This window comes from Coregonus lavaretus (genome assembly GCF_964263955.1).
Source record: "Coregonus lavaretus genome assembly, chromosome: 19".
NCBI lineage: Eukaryota > Metazoa > Chordata > Actinopteri > Salmoniformes > Salmonidae > Coregonus > Coregonus lavaretus.
The window spans coordinates 47462458-47483893 of NC_140006.1; the positions used below are offsets into that span (position 1 = coordinate 47462458).

General features: G+C 45.9%; 1 protein-coding gene across 1 annotated transcript in view; it reads right to left on the minus strand.

Moving 5' to 3' along the window:
- Positions 1 to 276: 276 nt before the first annotated feature.
- The window catches only part of LOC311146336 (piezo-type mechanosensitive ion channel component 2-like), a gene marked incomplete at both ends in the record, with an annotated part of 102644 nt that continues 81484 nt past the window's right edge, over positions 277 to 21436 (minus strand). The window contains 8 exons of the mRNA XM_084182819.1: positions 277 to 529; positions 1211 to 1415; positions 6994 to 7073; positions 12492 to 12608; positions 16815 to 16984; positions 17534 to 17629; positions 17778 to 17966; positions 20060 to 20207. Of these exons, the coding sequence (XP_084038945.1) occupies positions 277 to 529; positions 1211 to 1415; positions 6994 to 7073; positions 12492 to 12608; positions 16815 to 16984; positions 17534 to 17629; positions 17778 to 17966; positions 20060 to 20207 (1258 nt within the window). The remainder of the gene's footprint in view (positions 530 to 1210; positions 1416 to 6993; positions 7074 to 12491; positions 12609 to 16814; positions 16985 to 17533; positions 17630 to 17777; positions 17967 to 20059; positions 20208 to 21436) is intronic.

Genomic DNA, 21436 nt, shown 5'->3' on the forward strand with positions numbered 1-21436 from the left:
TAAAACAGTGTTTCTCAACCATTTTCTCAATAGGGACCAGCAAGCTTTGGTCCTTCCTTCCTCCTTGGAGGTCTGCTTACATAAAAAAAAAAAAAACAATACCACTTAAGAACTGACTAAATGAGTGTCAGCAAAACGGTCTCAGGGACCGGTTGGGTCAGTCAGTAACATCAACATCCCAGAGACCAGTGAAGTATTCACGGACCGGTCGGAGGTTGAGAAACACTGTTAAACTTCTATCCACGTTAAGGTATAACTAGCCTTTTACAGCCAGGCTCACTGAGTCTTTACCCTGGTCCATTTGATAATAGTCTCAGGCGAGCGATAGAGGAAGATGAGTTTAGCGTAGATTTCTTCCTCCAGGTCCAGCTCTCCCGTCTCTCGGACCAGGAAGATGTCGGTACACAGCTTCAGGATGCGGTCCACGTTGGGCAGCTCCTCGAACATTATGGTGTGGGAGACACCGCTGAAGAACTCACGGACAAACTTACTGATGACGAGCACCACGGAGGCATAAAGACCCATGATCCTGGAGGGAAAGATCCGTACATACGGAGTTAATGTCGTTATGCCCATCATACACAGTAGAGAGTAGAGAGTATAGGTTTTCTTATTCAATATCTATGGTTACTTGACTAACTGTATCTATGTTGGAATAATGAGAAAAACATATTATTATAAAACATTTTTTTTGTCATTTAGCAGACGCTCTGGCAGGGTTAAGTGCCTTGCTCAAGGGCACATTGGCAGATTTTTAATCCAGTCGGCTCAGGGGATTAGAACCAGCGACCTTTCGGTTACTGGCACAACGCTCTTAACCACTAAGCTATCTAGCTGCTTAACTAGCAAATTCACTACTACACCTACACCACAGGGCCTGTCTGCTATGTGACGGGACGGATACAAGTTACTGCATGGTTAGTGGGTTACTTACAGGGCCGATAGTTTCATGAGATCAAACGAAAAGGTCGGCAGGTAGCTTAGTGGTTAAGAGCGTTGTGCCAGTAACCGAAAGGTCGCTGGTTCTAATCCCCGAGCCGGCTAGGTGAAAAATCTGTCGATGTGCCCTTGAGCAAGGCACTTAACCCTAATTGCTCCTGTAAGTCGCTCTGGATAAGAGCGTCTGCTAAATGACTAAAAATGTTAAATACTTGTGTGATGTGATGTTATGCTATATTATTCCATGCTATGCTATGTGTTGTCTACTCACCCGTATCCAGCCAGGAAGCCCAGACTAGGAGGGCTGACCTTGTCGCTGAAGACATAGAGGTCCAGCCCGGCGTCGTGCAGGTGCTTGGGGCTACGAACGTCGATCTGTCCCGGACCTGTCTGGTTCACGATCCACCACTCCTGGACCTCCGCTGAGTCGTTATGGGAACGCTCCAACGCCAAAGTGATGCTCATGTACACCTTCTCTGGATGAATAGAATATAATAACATCTTGTTTTTAATGTTCATATACACCTGCTCTAGAGGAGGAGGAACATGAGATGTTTTTTTTATTGTCCACAATGTGGAAAGGAGCCTTTTGGCTTCTAAATAATATGATTGACAACAAAAAAAACATTCCAACATCACGATCATGATAGTCAGATATAAAGACAGAGACAGACTGTCTTGTTTTTAATGTCTTGTATATTTGACTAGTGTAAAGTGTATTGAGGTGGTATCCCGTGTGCCTCAGTTGATGGAGCTTGCAATGCCAGGGTTGTGGGTTCGTTTCCCACAGGGGACCAGTTTTTAAAAAATTTATACACTCACTACTGTAAGTCGCTCTGGATAAGAGCGTCTGCTAAAATGACTCGAATGTAAACAGGGTGAGAATTGCAGGGGGGGGGCTCGGCTCCCCTGAATGAGACGTTAGCTCCCCTAAATGCAACAACAGTCTAACTTTGAGGGGTCTCTAACTAATGCTAATTTAACCATTATTCTATTTGTTTAAAATGCAGTGGCAAATATATTTTACAGTGGTAAATATGAAAATTAAAAGCTTCCAAATGAAAGGAACACCCCCAGATCTCTGTCATGGTTTCAACCATTTATTTCTATGTGGCAGGCTGTCCACTCAGTAGGCCATTTGTTTGCCATGCGTCCTTGATAACAAAAATAGCCTTTATTCCAATGCATTAGATGTATCATTTTGTTGTGTAGTTGAGCCCATGACTGGATAGCTCATGACATTCCGTGCCAAGATTGACAGATTTTGTAATTGACAGCGGCCCTTTCAAGCCTATCTCAAGACAAACAGACCACTCTTCCCAACATCCTGTTGTGAATGGTCGGCTGAATGTCAGGAGGCCGTCAACGGCTTCATTTTACACCCTTAAGTACCCCAACAGGGATCGAGGCGGGGGGTCAAATGTAGACGGTTTTACGATTTACATGTGTTAAACAGACCTCGTCAACCAAGCATCCTGGCGCCAACTGGGTTGACTCTCAGGAAGAGAGGGAAATGTTTGGCCTGGTGCTTTCTTTGTTTTAAGTAGAGAAATGGCGCCAAAACATGACATGGTTCTAAACAATGGATTCAACTGAATGGCTCACCACATGATTGGTATGACCCCAACATACAGTGTGATATTCCTCCTCTGCTTTCCGTATGTTATTAACATGTAATATGTATTTTACTAGAATATAGCTTGTATGTACCTAGTTCCAGTCATGTTTGGAATCGATGTTTTTCTGATTCCCTTTTGGAACTCTGAACTGTTTTCCGAGACAGTTGGAACTAATGGTGTACATTCACGAGCAAATCTCAGGTCTTGTGCCAATGTTGACATGCCCTATGGTAAACTCGAAGGAGTGACCGGGCAGCCTTCATGACACGTCCTGGCTGAGCCCTCCCCCCACTATAAGCTGTGCTCAGGCTCATCAGATCAGAACTTCGGGAGGTGTGGCCCCCACCGTAAAGGTTCAATGATTCACCACTTGAGAAACCTAACGCAACTCTGACCGTTACCATCGACTCTTGAGAGAAACAATCACCTGAGAGGAACTTTTGCTGAACAACACATTCTGATCACTCACGACGAACCGTTGCGTTTCCAATCTCTCCCAGAAGGGACCCGAACTTTATATTGAACCCCAGTGTCTTAACAAACGTAATGTCTTTGGACTGAATGAATTGAGAACTGAACCGAGATGGAATGGTGAGCCTACTCGTGAGCTCCTACGAGAGGAAGCAGCTCCTTTGACTGAAAGCTCCAACGCTAGGACCACTGACCCCCTTTTCCCTGCCAACCACTCCGCCACTGGACCAGACGACACTCAGCTAAAATTCACATAAATACCTCATTGCATTGAATTTCCCCTTTGTGTGACGCGGTGTCTGTGTAAACATGCTTCTAAGATGACGTATGGAATTGTTTTAAGATGGTCACACTATGGATTATTTAGCTCTTTGATTTAGAATGTTAGGAACTTCTTCAGGTATACAAATAATAATCAAATAAAATGATTTAATACAATATTGAATTTGGCCTTTACTACCGTAGCTCAGAGAAACGCATCGAATAACACATTCATAAAAAATGACAGTCCAAAAATGTATCATAAGAAACAAGGTTTTGAAGTGTTTGTCCTGTATCTAGGGGATGTAAGAAAGGTCAGGAAATATATATATATATTTTTTTTACACACATTTAACCCCTTTTTTGGGTAGGCACAAAACTACCTCCATACTTCCATTCATTCAGAGGAGTCCTGTTGCACTACCTCCATACTTCCATTCATTCAGAGGAGTCCTGTTGCACTGACGGATTTTGATGGAGATTGTTTTATTATTTTACTTAGATTTTTTTTTTTTATGTAAGAAAATAAAGGTAGTGTTTCATGAAGACGATCTGTGAAGACAAGCATTAAACTCGTGAATTATGGACAACTCATGAACTATGGTGTAAACATGTTTTGATTCAGCTCATGTATTATATTGACTGTAGGCTCCCTGTCCTGCGTGTGTTCCTCGGCTGAGAGGGTAGTCTACCGGCGGTGGTGCCTGTCCTGCGTGTGTTCCTCGGCTGAGAGGGCAGGCTACCGGCGGTGGTGCTACCTGTCCTGCGTGTGTTCATGCCTCGGCTGAGAGGGTAGTCTACCGGCGGTGGTGCTACCTGTCCTGCGTGTGTTCATGCCTCGGCTGAGAGGGCAGGCTACCGGCGGTGGTGCTACCTGTCCTGCGTGTGTTCCTCGGCTGAGAGGGCAGGCTACCTGTCCTGCGTGTGTTCATGCCTCGGCTGAGAGGGTAGTCTACCGGCGGTGGTGCTACCTGTCCTGCGTGTGTTCCTCGGCTGAGAGGGCAGGCTACCGGCGGTGGTGCTACCTGTCCTGCGTGTGTTCCTCGGCTGAGAGGGCAGGCTACCGGCGGTGGTGCAGTCCTAGTGGAGGGTTAAAGCAAGTAAATGCCGTTTTCTGAAAAATTCATTGAACGTACAGCACCAGTCAAAAGTTTGGACACACCTATTCATTCCAGGGTTTTTCTTTATTTTTACTATTTTCTACATTGTAGAATAATAGTGAAGACATCAAAACTATGAAATAACACATATGGAATCATGTAGTAACCAATAAAGTGTTAAACAAATCAAAATATATTTGATATTTGAGATTCTTCAAATAGCCACCCTTTGCCTTGATGACAGCTTTGCACACTCTTGGCATTCTCTCAACCAGCTTCACCTGGAATGCTTTTCCAACAGTCTTGAAGGAGTTCCCACATAAGCTGAGCACTTGTTGGCTGCTTTTCCTTCACTCTGCGGTCCGACTCATCCCAAACCATCTCAATTGGGTTGAGGTCGGGGGATTGTGGAGGCCAGGTCATCTGATGCAGCACTCCATCACTCTCCTTCTTGGTAAACCAGATGGGATGGCGTATCGCTGCAGAATGCTGTGGTAGCCATGCTGGTTAAGTGTGCCTTGAATTCTAAATAAATCACAGACCGTGTCACCAGCAAAGCACCCCCACACCATAACACCTCCTCCTCCATGCTTCACGGTGGGAACCACACATGCGGAGATCATCCGTTCACCCACACCGCGTCTCACAAAGACACGACGGTTGGAACCAAAAATCTAACATTTGGGCTCAAGACCAAAGGACACATTTCCAACGGTCTAATGTCCATTGCTCGTGTTTCTTGGCCCAAGCAAGTCTCTTCTTCTTATTGGTGTCCTTTAGTAGTGGTTTCTTTGCAGCAATTCGACCATGAAGGCCTACTTCACACAGTCTCCTCTGAACAGTTGATGTTGAGATGTGTCTGTTACTTGAACTCTGTGAAGCATTTATTTGAGCTGCAATTTCTGAGGCTGGTAACTCTAATGAACTTATCCTCTTCAGCAGAGGTAACTCTGGGTCTTCCATTCCTGTGGCAGTCCTCATGAGAGCCAGTTTCGTAATAGCGCTTGATGGTTTTTGCGACTGCACTTGAAGAAACTTGAAAAGTTATTGAAATGTTCCGCATTGACTGACCTTCATGTCTTAAAGTAATGATGGACTGTCGTTTCTCTTTGCTTATTTGAGCTGTTCTTGACATAATATGGACTTGGTCTTTTACCAAATAGGGCTATCTTCTGTATACCCCCCCCCCCCCCCCCCCCCCCCTACCATGTCACAACACAACTGATTGGCTCAAACGCATTAAGAAGGAAATAAATTCCACAAATTAACTTTTAAGAAGGCACACCTGTTAATTGAAATGCATTCCAGGTGACTACCTCATGAAGCTGGTTGATAGAATGCCAAGAGTGTGCAAAGCTGTCATCAAGGCAAAGGGTGGCTATTTGAAGAATCTCAAATATAAAATATATTTTGATTTATTTAACACTTTTATGGTTACTACATGATTCCATGTGTGTTATTTCATAGTTTTGATGTCTTCACTATTATTCTACAATGTAAAAAAGTAGTACAAATTAAGAAAAACCCTTGAATGAGTAGGTGTGTCCAAACGTTTGACTGGCAGTGTATAAGGGAGCGCTACTTTGTTCAGAGTTTTCCCCCCTATTTGTTTACCACTACACACTGGCTACTGGTAGGCCTGTTTGAAGTTCATAGAACTAATCAATATAGACCTAATCAATATAGAACTAATTAATATAGAACTAATCAATATAGACCTAATCAATATAGACCTAATTAATATAGAACTAATTAATATAGACCTAATCAATATAGACCTAGTTAATATAGAACTAATCAATATAGAACTAATCAATATAGACCTAATCAATATAGACCTAATTAATATAGAACTAATTAATATAGAACTAATCAATATAGACCTAATTAATATAGAACTAATCAATATAGACCTAATCAATATAGACCTAATTAATATAGAACTAATCAATATAGAACTAATCAATATAGACCTAATTAATATAGACCTAATCAATATAGACCTAATCAATATAGACCTAATTAATATAGAACTAATCAATATAGAACTAATCAATATAGAACTAATCAATATAGACCTAATCAATATAGACCTAATTAATATAGAACTAATCAATATAGACCTAATCAATATAGAACTAATCAATATAGACCTAATCAATATAGACCTAATCAATGGCTGAATGTCATTAGGCACACTTGTGGTGTTTTGTAACAGATGTCTATTTCCATTCATCAAATGGCACGAGTATACATACAGTTTGGATACTGGAATTATTTTGGAGTGGACGGACATGCACAGGTAGCCTGCTTTTTGAAGTGATTTGTTTGACAATCAGATGAAAATATCATGACTGGTTGTGTGTTCATGCCACATTAAAAGGTAATACAATTTTTACAGTTTACATTTTTACAGTTTAAATCTTTATTATTAGGTCCATAATAAAATGTGTGTGGACGTGCAAGCGCCTGCACTCAATAGAGACCCCCGAACATCATGGTGTAATTCACAGTGTGTTTAAATAACACATTGTGAGGAAAGAAATTCCACCTGGTTAAATAAACGTGAAATAAACAATAAAAAAATTAAAATGCTGCTTTACCTTTATACAGCTGTTCTATGGGCTTGGCCTCGGAGGTACTAGGGGCTCGGAGATACCGCGGGAAGACATGTTTTATCACCCTGGTAACAGAAGAATACAACTGGTTGTTACTAACAACAGTTATCACATAGAAACAATATTTCAGATTAGTTTTTTAAAGCTAGAATACTTACGACATCCTTTATTTTATTTTTTATAAATAAATGATATACACTGAGTACACAAAACATTAATGACACCTACTCTTTCCAGGACATACTGTAGACTGATCAGCTGAAAGCTTTGATCCCTTATTGATGTCACCTGCTAAATCCACTTCAATCAGTGTAGATGAAGGGGAGGAGACGGGTTAAAGAAGGATTTTTAAGCCTTGAGACAATTGAGACATGGATTGTGTATGTGTGCCATTCAGAGGGTGAATGGGCAAGACCAAAATATTTAAGTGCCTTTGAGCGGGGTAGGTTGTAGTTTCCTGTGTGTATCAAGAATGGTCCACTACCCAGCCAACTTGACACAACTGTGAGAAGCATTGGAGTCAACATGGGCAAGCATCCCTGTGGAACGCTTTTGACACCTTGTAGAGTCCATGCCCCACTGATTCTTGAAGAATATAACTTGCCGTAAAACTTCAATTAATAGCCTGGGCGTTTATTTGCTTAAATCACTGAACACAACAGGCGCTTTTTAGCGACAGGCTTCTATTTGAGCCAGGCTTCTATTTCCTTAACGCACCAACTTTTGCTCATTTGCATAGTTAATTGTTTAATTCCAGCATTCCACTTTCACCATTTTAATCAATTTCTTCATTTCCTGCACTAACCTGTTATCATTCACACACAGTAACCAGGTTTCCAGCCAACCTTTTTAAAGTACGTTGGATGCAAAATGTCACAACAGGCCAGATGGAAACGGCACATTTTTCGGTAAACTTTCCAAATGTCGACAAGACAAAATACACTAGACAAGGTGGGTTTTTTGTGTCAGTAAAATTAATGATGTGAGAAATTGCGGTGGAAACGCTTTTATGTGCAAATATTGATATAATGACCATCATATCGATGAAGTCACGCGATGACATGTTATGTTATGCTCCCACTACAACTCGGGAAAGCATGCAGCTTATTAGGCTACAGATGAAATAAGTTACACTGTATATACAGCAGTATGTGGACACCCCTTCAAATGAGTGGATTCGGCTATTTCAGCCACACCCGTTGCTGACAGGCGTATAAAATTAGAGCAGACAGCCATGCAATCTCCATAGACAAACATTGGCAGTAGAACGGCCTTACTGAAGAGCTCAGTTACTTTCAACGTGGCACCGTCATAGGATGCCACCTTTCTAACAAGTCAGTTCGTCAAATTGCTGCCCTGCCAGAGCTGCCCAGGTCAACTGTAAGTGCTGTTATTGTGAAGTGGACACGTCTAGGAGCAACAACGGCTCAGCCGCGAAGTGGTAGGCCACACAAGCTCACAGAACGGGACCGCCGAGTACTGAAGCACGTAGCGCGTAAAAATCGTCTGTCCTCGGTTGCAACACTCACTACCTAGTTCCAAACTGCCTCTGGAAGCAACGTCAGCACAGTAACTGTTTGTCGGGATGGGTTTCCATGGCTCACCTCCATTGGACTCTGGAGCAGTGGAAACGCGTTCTCTGGAGTGATGAATCACGCTTCAACATCTGGCAGTCCAACGGACGAATCTGGGTTTGGCGGATGCCAGGAGAACGCTACAGTGGCTTGCGAAAGTATTAACCCCCCTTGGCATTTTTCCTATTTTGTTGCCTTACAATCTGGAATTAAAATTGATTTTGGGGGGGTTTGTCTCATTTGATTTACACAACATGCCTACCACTTTGAAGATGCAAAATATTTTGTATTGTGAAACAAACAAGAAATACGTTTTTTAAAAACTTGAGCGTGCATAACTATTCACCCCCCCAAAGTCAATACTTTGTAAAGCCACCTTTTGCAGCAATTACAGCTGCAAGTCTCTTGGGGAATGTCTCTATAAGCTTGGCACATCTAGCCACTGGGACTTTTGCCCATTCTTCAAGGCAAAACTGCTCCAGCTCCTTCAAGTTGGATGGGTTCCGCTGGTGTACAGCTATCTTTAAGTCATACCACAGATTCTCAATTGGATTGAGGTCTGGGCTTTGACTAGGCCATTCCAAGACATTTAAATGTTTCCCCTTAAACCACTCGAGTGTTGCTTTAGCAGGATGCTTAGGGTCATTGTCCTGCTGGAAGGTGAACCTCCGTCCCAGTCTAAAATCTCTGGAAGACTGAAACAGGTTTCCCTCAAGGATTTCCCTGTATTTAGCGCCATCCATCATTCCTTCAATTCTGACCAGTTTCCCAGTCCCTGCCGATGGAAAACATCCCCACAGCATGATGCTGCCACCACCATGCTTCACTGTGGGGATGGTGTTCTCGGGGTGATGAGAGGTGTTGGGTTTGCGCCAGACATAGCGTTTTCCTTGATGGCCAAAAAGCTGAATTTTAGTCTCATCTGACCAGAGTACCTTCTTCCATATGTTTGGGGAGTCTCCCACATGCCTTTTGGCGAACACCAAATGTGTTTGCTTATTTATTTCTTTAAGCAATGGCTTTTTTCTGGCCACTCTTCTGTAAATCCCAGCTCTGTGGAGTGTACGGCTTAAAGTGGTCCTATGGACAGATACTGTTGTGGAAAATAACCACCATACTTTATTACAAATAAGGTCTTACAGAGTTTTTGTTGCATCAAGAAATGACTTTATTAAAGTTTTCAACAAAGCCGATACCCGTCTGCAGAGGGGCACACATTCTTAAGGTCCCCCTCCATCTTATATAGTCCTCTTCAGTTTTCCCGCTCTTTTATTGCTCCGCCCACTTCCTTTGTCCCTGAGGACGGCTGAACTATTACTCCAACCAATCACCCGCTCCCCTGTACCTCACCCCCTCAAGCTGTAATCAATCAAGAAGATACCAAGGAGACAAAGGTCTAGCCCAAACTCTATTCAACCCTGGTGCCGCTCCCTTCACTGTGTTTGAAGAGAGAGACAAAAACAAACGGCCCAATTCAGTTAGCCACAAAGAATGTTAACTATATGTTCATGATTAATTCAATTTCATCTGATAAACCATTAAAAATACACATCAATACTCCAATCGCCGCTGTGGAGCTTTGCAGCTCCTTCAGGGTTATCTTTGACCTCTTTGTTGCCTCTGATTAATGCCCTCCTTGCCTGGTCTGTGAGTTTTGGTGGGCGGCCCTCTCTTGGCAGGTTTGTTGTGGTGCCATATTCTTTAAATTTTTTAATAATGGATTTAATGGTGCTCCGTGGGATGTTCAAAGTTTTTGATATTTATTTATAACCCAACCCTGATCTGTACTTCTCCACAACTTTGTCCCTGACCTGTTTGGAGAGCTCCTTGGTCTTCATGGTGCCGCTTGCTTGGTGGTACCCCTTGCTTAGTGGTGTTGCAGACTCTGGGGCCTTTCAGAACAGGTGTATATATACTGAGATCATGTGACACTTAGAGTGCACACAGGTGGACTTTATTTAACTAATTATGTGACTTCTGAAGGTAATTGGTTGCACCAGATCTTATTTAGGGGCTTCATAGCAAAGGGGGTGAATACATATGCACACACCACTTTTCCGTTATTTATTTTGTAGAATATTTTGAAAGTTACATTTTTCATTTTACCTCACCAATTTGGACTATTTTGTGTATATCCATTACATGAACTCCAAATAAAAATCGATTTAAATTACAGGTTGTAATGCAACAAAATAGGAAAAAAGCAAAGGGGGATGAATACTTTTGCAAGGCATTGTACCTGCCCCAATGCATAGTGCCAACTGTAAAGTTTGGTGGAGGAGGAATAATGGTCTGGGCTGTTTATCATGGTTCGGGCTAGGCCCCTTAGTTCTAGTGAAGGGAGATCTTAACGCTACAGCATACAATGACATTCTAGACAATTCTGTGCTTCCAACTTTGTGGCAACAGTTTGGGGAAGGCCCTTTCCTGTTTCAGCATGACAATGCCCCCGTGCACAAAGCGAGGTCCATACAGAAATGGTTTGTCAAGATCGGTGTGGAAGAAATTGACTGGCCTGCACTTCACTACATAAAAGCTATATTTTTTGTGACAAAACCATCAGTAGAGCTGAAAATGCGATGGAAACCCATTTAACTTGTATTTTTTATTCGGTATAAGGGAATTTAACCGCAAAATAAATGTTTATGGACACTACGTCATCACACACAGACCTTTATCCGCAACAAGTCAATTTGATGGAAACACACCTCCGGAGGGAAAATGCGCATATTTAATTGATTTAGATCTTAGAATATTTGCATGAAAATCTGTCGCCAATTGGTTGGAAACCTAGCTAGTGTCACGTTTATTGTGTCTCAGTATGCCTCTATTTAAAAAAATGACCATGACAAGAATAAACTAACCTCTTTGACTGTGCATTTTCGGCAGTTGTTACTTTCTAGGTTTCTGTACTCCCGAAGTTGTTGACTGTTTTTGTGCTTGCCAGTTAGCTAGCAGTTCTCAGCTGTTAGCAGCCAACGGCTAGCAGTTCTCAGCTGTTAGCAGCCAATGGCTAGTACTTCACAGATGTTAGCAGCCAGTTAGCTAGCAGTTCTCAGCTGTTAGCAGCAAATGGCTAGCAGTTCTCAGCTGTTAGCAGCAAACGGCTAGCAGTTCTCAGCTGTTAGCAGCCAGTTACATTTACATTACATTTACGTCATTTAGCAGACGCTCTTATCCAGAGCGACTTACAAATTGGAGCTAGCAGTTCTCAGCTGTTAGCAGCCAGTTAGCTAGCAGTTCTCTGCTGTTAGCAGCCAGTTAGCTAGCAGTTCTCAGCTGTTAGCAGCCAGTTAGCTAGCAGTTCTCAGCTGTTAGCAGCCAGTTAGCTAGCAGTTCTCAGCTGTTAGCAGCCAGTTAGCTAGCAGTTCTCAGCTGTTAGCAGCCAATGACTAGCAGTTTCTTACTGGCGATAAAAACAGATGATTGCCATCATTTTTTCGAGTCATTACTGAATTATTGAATGTAACAAATCAAACATTAAACCTCGTAAACAATTCATGGTAATTAATGGTAACCTCGTAAATAATTCATTTAGACCCGGCATTAAATGTGAAACAAGCGTTTATTTTCTGAAATGCGTGCCGTTGCCCATCTATTAAAAGGGACAGGTGGCTTTTTGAGACTCAGCGTTGAAGTTTTACGGTTTAAATGCCTCATGAGTTTAGTTCAACTGTCGTACTTAATCAGAACCCAAAATGTATGTTTGTAAACAACGTAAATGTAAACAAACACTGCATAGCCTCAAAACATTGTTATAATTTTGAAAGTGGTTACATTTCTCAGCTTTTTACCAAAACAGAGGCGGGGCGCTTTGTTATTGTTTCAAATGCAGATTCTAGCTATAAGATAAAAGTAGTTTGATAAAAAAAATCTAAAGAATAATTGACCCATAGAAAGTAGACTCACACTCCGCCTCGCCTTGTCCCGTTGAGCAGGAGGCTCAGCTCCAGTTTGGTTGGATCATCCAGGAACGTCACCTTCTTCCCAGTCGCAAACTCAGCCTTCGCTCCCAGAGTCAGGTTCCTGATTGAAATGATCAGATCATCTTTTATAATCTCAAACAGGTTTATGAGACTTTAAAGCAAAATGTAATATGACACATTTATGTGATTAAAATGAATCTGTATGGCTGAGAAAATAAAGATCCTCTTATCTCTACTCTACTAATCTCTACTCTACTCATCTCTACTCTACTAATCTCTACTCATCTCTACTCTACTAATCTCTACTCTACTAATCTCTACTCTACTCATCTCTACTCTACTAATCTCTACTAATCTCTACTCTACTAATCTCTACTCTACTAATCTCTACTCTACTCATCTCTACTCTACTCATCTCTACTCTACTAATCTCTACTCTACTAATCTCTACTCTACTAATCTCTACTCATCTCTACTCTACTAATCTCTACTCTACTAATCTCTACTAATCTCTACTCTACTAATCTCTACTCATCTCTACTCTACTAATCTCTACTCATCTCTACTCTACTAATCTCTACTCATCTCTACTCTACTAATCTCTACTAATCTCTACTAATCTCTACTATACTAATCTCTACTCATCTCTACTCTACTCATCTCTACTCATCTCTACTCTACTCATCTCTACTCATCTCTACTCTACTCATCTCTACTCTACTAATCTCTACTAATCTCTACTCTACTAATCTCTACTCTACTAATCTCTACTCATCTCTACTCTACTAATCTCTACTCTACTAATCTCTACTAATCTCTACTCATCTCTACTCTACTAATCTCTACTCTACTAATCTAATATGACACATACTTCACGTATCGTTTTGTTGTTTTGTTATTTGTGAAAAGTACTCATTAAAAGATGTACGCCTATCACGCTGCGCCTTGGTCCGCTTCTTACAACGATCGTGACAGAAGATCCCACCAAAATAGGACCAAGCAGCGTGTGCAGGAGCAAACGCCGGGTATGGAACAGGAGGTTACTCTGGTAGATGCCCTCCTCGGTTGGGGGAGAATCACAGAGGAGGAGGCCGTCCGCTACCGGAGGGCGATGAGGGAGGATGCCCAGGCAGGAGAGGAGAAGCGGCGCCAACCGGGCCGTCGTCGGACAGGCGAGAGGCAACCCCAAGTAATTTTTTGGGGGGGCACACGGCATGGATGACGGGGCTGCTGGAGGCAGCTACAGGGCGAGTTTGCGGACTAGGAGAGGAGGCCACCAGGTTACGGGGGCCATTGGTCATGAGGGGGAACGAGAGTGTAGAGGCACGGCGAGAGGTACTGGGGTGTGTTCCCAGTACGGTCCGGCCTGTTCCTGCCCCTCGCACCAAGCCTGTGGTGCGCGTCGCCAGCCCGGTCCGGCCTGTTCCTGCTCCCCGCACCAAGCCTGTGGTGCGCGTCGCCAGCCCGCCCCGGCCTGTTCCTGCTCCCCGCACCAAGCCTGTGGTGCGCGTCGCCAGCCCGCCCCGGCCCGTTCCTGCTCCCCGCACCAAGCCAGTGGTGCGCGTCGCCAGCCCGGTCCGGCCCGTTCCTGCTCCCCGCACCAAGCCTGTGGTGCGCGTCGTCAGCCCGGTCCGGCCCGTTCCTGCTCCCCGCACCAAGGCAGTGGTGCGCGTCGCCAGCCCGGTCCGGCCCGTTCCTGCTCCCCGCACCAAGCCAGTGGTGCGCGTCGCCAGCCCGGTCCGGCCCGTTCCTGCTCCCCGCACCAAGCCTGTGGTGCGCGTCGTCAGCCCGGTCCGGCCCGTTCCTGCTCCCCGCACCAAGCCTGTGGTGCGCGTCGCCAGCCCGGTCCGGCCCGTTCCTGCTCCCCGCACCAAGCCTGTGGTGCGCGTCGTCAGCCCGGTCCGGCCCGTTCCTGCTCCCCGCACAAAGCCTGTGGTGCGCGTCGTCAGCCCGGTCCGGCCCGTTCCTGCTCCCCGCACCAAGCCTGTGGTGCGCGTCGCCAGCCCGGTCCGGCCCGTTCCTGCTCCCCGCACCAAGCCAGTGGTGCGCGTCGCCAGCCCGGTCCGGCCCATTCCTGCTCCCCGCACCAAGCCAGTGGTGCGCGTCGCCAGCCCGGTCCGGCCCGTTCCTGCTCCCCGCACCAAGCCAGTGGTGCGCGTCGTCAGCCCGGTCCGGCCCGTCCTGCTCCCCGCACCAAGCCAGTGGTGCGCGTCGCCAGCCCGGTCCGGCCCGTTCCTGCTCCCCGCACCAAGCCAGTGGTGCGCGTCGTCAGCCCGGTCCGGCCCGTTCCTACTCCCCGCACCAAGCCAGTGGTGCGCGTCGTCAGTCCGGCACAGCCCGTGCCTGTTCCACCGGTGCCTGCTCCACACCGGAGCCTGAGCAATCCGCTCCACCGGTGTCCAGTCCAGGTCCGGCCAGCGGGGCCAGACCAGACCAGGGGCGCTACGGGGGGGTAGCGAGAGAGTGGTGGTCACGCCCGGAGCCGGATCCGCCTCCGAGGCGGAATGCCCACCCGGTCCTTCCCCTGTTGGGTTTGGTTGGCGCGGTCGCAGTCCGCGCCTTTGGGGGGGGGTACTGTCACACCCTGGCTCTGGGGACTCTTATATGTTGAGCCAGGGTGTGGATTTTCTATGTGTGATTTTCTATGTTGTGTTCTAGTTCGTGTTTTCTATGTTGGCCAGGGTGGTTCCCAATCAGAGGCAGCTGATTCTCGTTGTCTCTGATTGGGAACCATACTTAGGCAGCCTGTTGGCACTAGTTATTTGTGGGATCTTGTTCTGTATAGGTTTGTGTTGGTGAACCTTTAGACTTCACGTATCGTTTTGTTGTTTTGTTATTTGTGAAAAGTACTCATTAAAAGATGTACGCCTATCACGCTGCGCCTTGGTCCGCTTCTCACAACGATCGTGACTGGTGCAATCTTACTAGCAGCAATATCCTTGCCTGTGAAGCCCTTTTTGTGCAAAGCAATGATGACAGCACGTGTTTCCTTGCAGGTAACCATGGTAAACAGAGGAGGAACAATGATTTCAAGCACCACCCTCCTTTTAAAGCTTCCAGTCTGTTATTCTAACTCAATCAGCACGACAGAGTGATCTCCAGCCACTATACTGCTCTACACTACTCTACACTACTCTACTCTTAGACGGACCAGGTCGTAGTGAACACTCACCGCTGGACAGACCAAGCTACAGGGATGGGGAACTGTTCTTACCGCTGGACAGACCAAGCTACAGGGATGGGGAACTGTTCTTACCGCTGGACAGACCAAGCTACAGGGATGGGGAACTGTTCTTACCGCTGGACAGACCAAGCTACAGGGATGGGGAACTGTTCTTACCGCTGGACAGACCAAGCTACAGGGATGGGGAACTGTTCTTACCGCTGGACAGACCAAGCTACAGGGATGGGGAACTGTTCTCACCGCTGGACAGACCAAGCTACAGGGATGGGGAACTGTTCTTACCGCTGGACAGACCAAGCTACAGGGATGGGGAACTGTTCTTACCGCTGGACAGACCAAGCTACAGGGATGGGGAACTGTTCTTACCGCTGGACAGACCAAGCTACAGGGATGGGGAACTGTTCTTACCGCTGGACAGACCAAGCTACAGGGATGGGGAACTGTTCTTACCGCTGGACAGACCAAGCTACAGGGATGGGGAACTGTTCTTACCGCTGGACAGACCAAGCTACAGGGATGGGGAACTGTTCTTACCGCTGGACAGACCAAGCTACAGGGATGGGGAACTGTTCTTACCGCTGGACAGACCAAGCTACAGGGATGGGGAACTGTTCTTACCGCTGGACAGACCAAGCTACAGGGATGGGGAACTGTTCTTACCGCTGGACAGACCAAGCTACAGGGATGGGGAACTGTTCTTACCGCTGGACAGACCAAGCTACAGGGATGGGGAACTGTTCTTACCGCTGGACAGACCAAGCTACAGGGATGGGGAACTGTTCTTACCGCTGGACAGACCAAGCTACAGGGATGGGGAACTGTTCTTACCGCTGGACAGACCAAGCTACAGGGATGGGGAACTGTTCTTACCGCTGGACAGACCAAGCTACAGGGATGGGGAACTGTTCTTACCGCTGGACAGACCAAGCTACAGGGATGGGGAACTGTTCTTACCGCTGGACAGACCAAGCTACAGGGATGGGGAACTGTTCTTACCGCTGGACAGACCAAGCTACAGGGATGGGGAACTGTTCTTACCGCTGGACAGACCAAGCTACAGGGATGGGGAACTGTTCTTACCGCTGGACAGACCAAGCTACAGGGATGGGGAACTGTTCTTACCGCTGGACAGACCAAGCTACAGTGATGGGGAACTGTTCCTTGGAGTTGAGCATCTCCATGATGTTAGTTCTACTGGGAGGACTGATGGTCCACAGACTGTTAGAGCTGCCCTCCAACTCAGCTATGGTCAGGTCCTCTGGCATGTAGGACTCCAACCACTGCATCGCTTTCTGTAGAGAGGAGAGGAGGAGAGGAGGAGGGGAAGAGAAGGAGAGGAGGAGAGGAGGAGGGGAAGAGAGGAGGTGAGGAGGCGAGGAGGAGAGGAGGAGAGGAGAAGAGGAGGAGAGGAGGAGAGGAGAGGAAGAGAGGAGGAGAGGAGGAGAGGAAAAGAGGAGGAGAGGAGAGGAAGAGAGGAGAGGAGGAGAGGAGGAGAGGAGGAGAGGAGGAGAGGTGGAGGGGAGGAGGGGAAGAGAGGAGGTGAGGAGGCGAGGAGGAGAGGAAGAGAGGAGGAGAGGAGAGGAGGAGAGGAGGAGGGGAAGAGAGGAGGTGAGGAGGCGAGGAGGCGAGGAGGAGAGGAGGAGAGGAGAGGAGGAGAGGAGGAGAGTAGAAGAGGAGGAGAGGAGGAGAGGAGAGGAGGAGAGGAGAGGAAGAGAGGAGGGAAGATAACATTATCCCTCTGTTACAATGTAGATTTGTCCTGTGCTTGGCTACCAACCCAGTGAGACAACACACATAGTAGTTGCATAAAATACATAAAATCCTTGTAACCGTGCACTTACAGGGTAGGACAGGTATGACCTCATGAAGGTGCCATGGAAGTCATGGTTGGAGACTCCTCTGAGCTGGTTCTGCTGAGCACTCATGGTGAAGATGGGCTGGAAGACATAATGTAGGATGGAATCTACAGAACATCTTAAGCAAAAAGCAGGTCACCAAAAACTGGCTGGCTAACTGACGGATCAATCCCGATCCCGATCAACTGATGGACCTATCAGTAGTAGAGCCTTAGTTCTGCTACAGTACCTGGAACCCGGCCAGGGTGATGGAGAAGGAGACGTCCAGTGGTTTGTTGACCACCCCCACCACAGACTTGACCAGAGACATGAAGAGTAGAGGGAACCAGATGATACAGATGAGAAGCATGACGATCATCCCTCCCATCCCATACTTCACCACCGGCTTCTTAGCTTGGCCCCGCGGCTGGGGGTACCTCTGGAGGGGAGAGGAGGACTATAGTTATGGGCTGGGGGTACCTCTGGAGGGGAGAGGAGGACTATAGTTATGGGCTGAGGGTACCTCTGGAGGGGAGGGGAGGGGAGGACTGTAGTTATGGGCTGGGGGTACCTCTGGAGGGGAGAGGAGGACTATAGTTATGGGCTGAGGGTACCTCTGGAGGGGAGGGGAGGGGAGGACTGTAGTTATGGGCTGGGGGTACCTCTGGAGGGGAGAGGAGGACTATAGTTATGGGCTGAGGGTACCTCTGGAGGGGAGGGGAGGGGAGGACTATAGTTATGGGCTGGGGGTACCTCTGGAGGGGGAGAGGAGGACTATAGTTATGGGCTGAGGGTACCTCTGGAGGGGAGAGGAGGACTATAGTTATGGGCTGGGGGTACCTCTGGAGGGGGAGAGGAGGACTATAGTTATGGGCTGGGGGTACCTCTGGAGGGGAGAGGAGGACTATAGTTATGGGCTGGGGGTACCTCTGGAGGGGAGAGGAGGGGAGAGGAGGACTATAGTTATGGGCTGGGGGTACCTCTGGAGGGGAGAGGAGGGGAGAGGAGGACTATAGTTATGGGCTGGGGGTACCTCTGGAGGGGAGGGGAGAGGAGGACTATAGTTATGGACTGGGGGTACCAGTGGCCTTCAGAAAGTATTCATACCCATTGACTTATTTCACATTTTGTTGTGTTACAGCCTGATTTCAAAATGGATCAAAAATAATTTTTTTCTGTTACCCATCTACACACAATACCCCATAATGACAAAATGAAATGCAGAAATATTCACACCCCTGAGTCAATACTTTGTAGAAGCACCTTTGGCAGCGATTACAGCTGTGAGTCTTTCTGGGTAAGTCTCTAAGAGCTTCCCACACCTGGACGGCATAATATTTGCCCATTATTATTTTCAAAATTCTTCAAGCTCTGTCAAATTGGTTGTTGATCATTAAAACTGTAACTTGGCCACTCAGTAACATTCACTGTCTTCTTGGTAAGCAACTCCAGTGTAGATTTGGCCTTGTGTTTTAGGTTATTGTCCTGCTGAAAGGTGAACTCATCTCCCAGTGTCTGGTGGAAAGCAGACTGAACCAGGTTCTCCTCTAGGATGTTGCCTGAGCTTAGCTCCATTCCGTTAATGTTTTATCCTGAAAAACTCTGCATTCCTTAACGATGACAAGCATAACCATAACATGAGTGTGATACTCAGTAATGTGTTGTATTGGATTTGACCCAAACAAAGGTGATTTTCTTTGCCAATTTCTTTTGCAATATTACTATAGTGTCTTGTTGCAAACAGGATGCATGTTTTGGAATATTTATATTCTGTACAGGCTTCCTTCTGTTCACTCTGTATTGGGGAGTAACTACAATGTTGTTGATCCATCCTCAGTTTTCTCCCATCACAGCCATTAAACTCTGTAACTGTTTTAAAGTCACCATTTGGCCTCATGGTCTCCTTCCTCTCTGGCATCTGAGTTAGGAAGGACACCTGTATCTTTTTAGTGACTGGGTGTATTGATACACCATCCAAAGTGTAATTAATAACGTCACAATGCACAAAGGGATATTCAATGTCTGCTTTTTTTTGTTTTACCCATCTACCAATAGGTGCCCTTCTTTGCGAGGCATTGGAAAACCTCCCTGGTCTTTGTGGTTTGAAATTCACTGCTCGACTGAGGGACCTTACAGATAATTGTATGTGTGGGGTACAGAGATGAAGTAGTCATTAAAGAATCATGTTAAAACAATATTATTGCACACAGAATGAGTCAATGCAACTTATTATGTGACTTGTTAAGCACATTTTTACTCCTGAACTTATTTAATCTTGCCATAACAAAGGGGTTGATACTTATTGACTCAAGACATTTCAGCTTTTAATTTTTAATTAATTTGTAAAAATGTCTATAAACATAATTTCACTGACATTATGGAGTATTGTGTGGAGGCCCAGTGACAAAAAAATCTCAATTTAATCCATCTGAAATTCAGGCTGTAACACAACAGAATGTGGGAAAAGTCGAGGGGTGTGAATACTTTCTTCTGAAGCGTTCGGTAGACACATGAACAGAGGACACAACCAACCCTCTCTGACTCCCTCCAGCACTTGAGGACGAAGATGTGTGCGTAGATGTCTTCCACACAGATCCAGGAGGATAAGGACAGGGAGGTGTCGGTCCAGACCCAGTCCATCACTGCACGCAACTCAGACAGGAACGGGATCAGACGGAACCTGGAGGGGACTGGGTTAGGACACTCAAACCTATTTCTCATATCTGGCATGTTGAATTATGGGAAGGGAGAGAGACTTTGTGACTACTGGTCGAGTCCGAGTCAAGTTACGAGTCCTGGGCTCGAGTACTACAACACTGAACACAGACATCTTGATTTTTTTCCAAATTTCGTTACATTACAGCCTTATTCTAAAATTGATTAAATTGTTTTTTTCCCCTCATCAATCTATACACAATAACCCAAAATGACAAAGTAAAAACAGGTTTTTATACATTTTTGCAAATGTATAAAAAATATAAAACTTAAATATGACATTTACATCAGTATTCAGACCCTTTAATCAGTACTTTGTTGAAGTACCTTTGGCAGCGATTACAGCCTCGAGTCTTCTTGGGTATGACGCTACAAGCTTGGCACACCTGTATTTGGGGCGTTTCTCCCATTCTTCTCTGCAGATCCTCTCAAGCTCTGTCAGGTTGGATGGGGAGCGTCGCTGCACAGCTATTTTCAGGTCTCTCCAGAGATGTTCGATCGGGTTCAAGTCGTTGACCTGTTGGAAGGTGAACCTTCACCCCAGCCTGAGGTCCTGAGCGCTCTGGAGCAGCTTTTCATCAAGGATCTCTGTACTTTGCTCTGTTCATCTTTCCATCGATCCTTACTAGTCTCCCAGTCCCTGCTGCTGAAAAACATCCCTACAGCATGATGCTGCCAACACCATGCTTCACCGTAGGGATGGTGCCAGGTTTCCTCCAGACGTGACGCTTGGCATTCAGGCCAAAGAGTTCAATCTTGGTTTCATCAGACCAGAGAATCTTGTTTCTCATGGTCTGAGAGTCTTTAGGTGCCTTTTGGCAAACTCCAAGCGGGCTGTCATGTGCCTTTTACTGAGGAGTGGCTTCCGTCTGGCCACTCTACCATAATATAATAATAATAATATAATATGCCATTTAGCAGACGCTTTTATCCAAAGCGACTTACAGTCATGCGTGCATACATTTTTTTTTTTTTTGTGTACCATAAAGGCCTGATTGGTGGTGTGCTGCAGTGATGGTTGTCTTCTAGAAGGTTCTCCCATCTCTACAGAGGAACTCTGGAGCTCTGTCAGAGTGACCATCGGGTTTTTGGTCACCTCCCTGACCAAGGCCCTTCTCCCCGGATTACTCCGTTTGGTCGGGCGGCCAGCTCTTCCATTTAAGAATGATGGAGGCCACTGTGTTCTAGGGGACC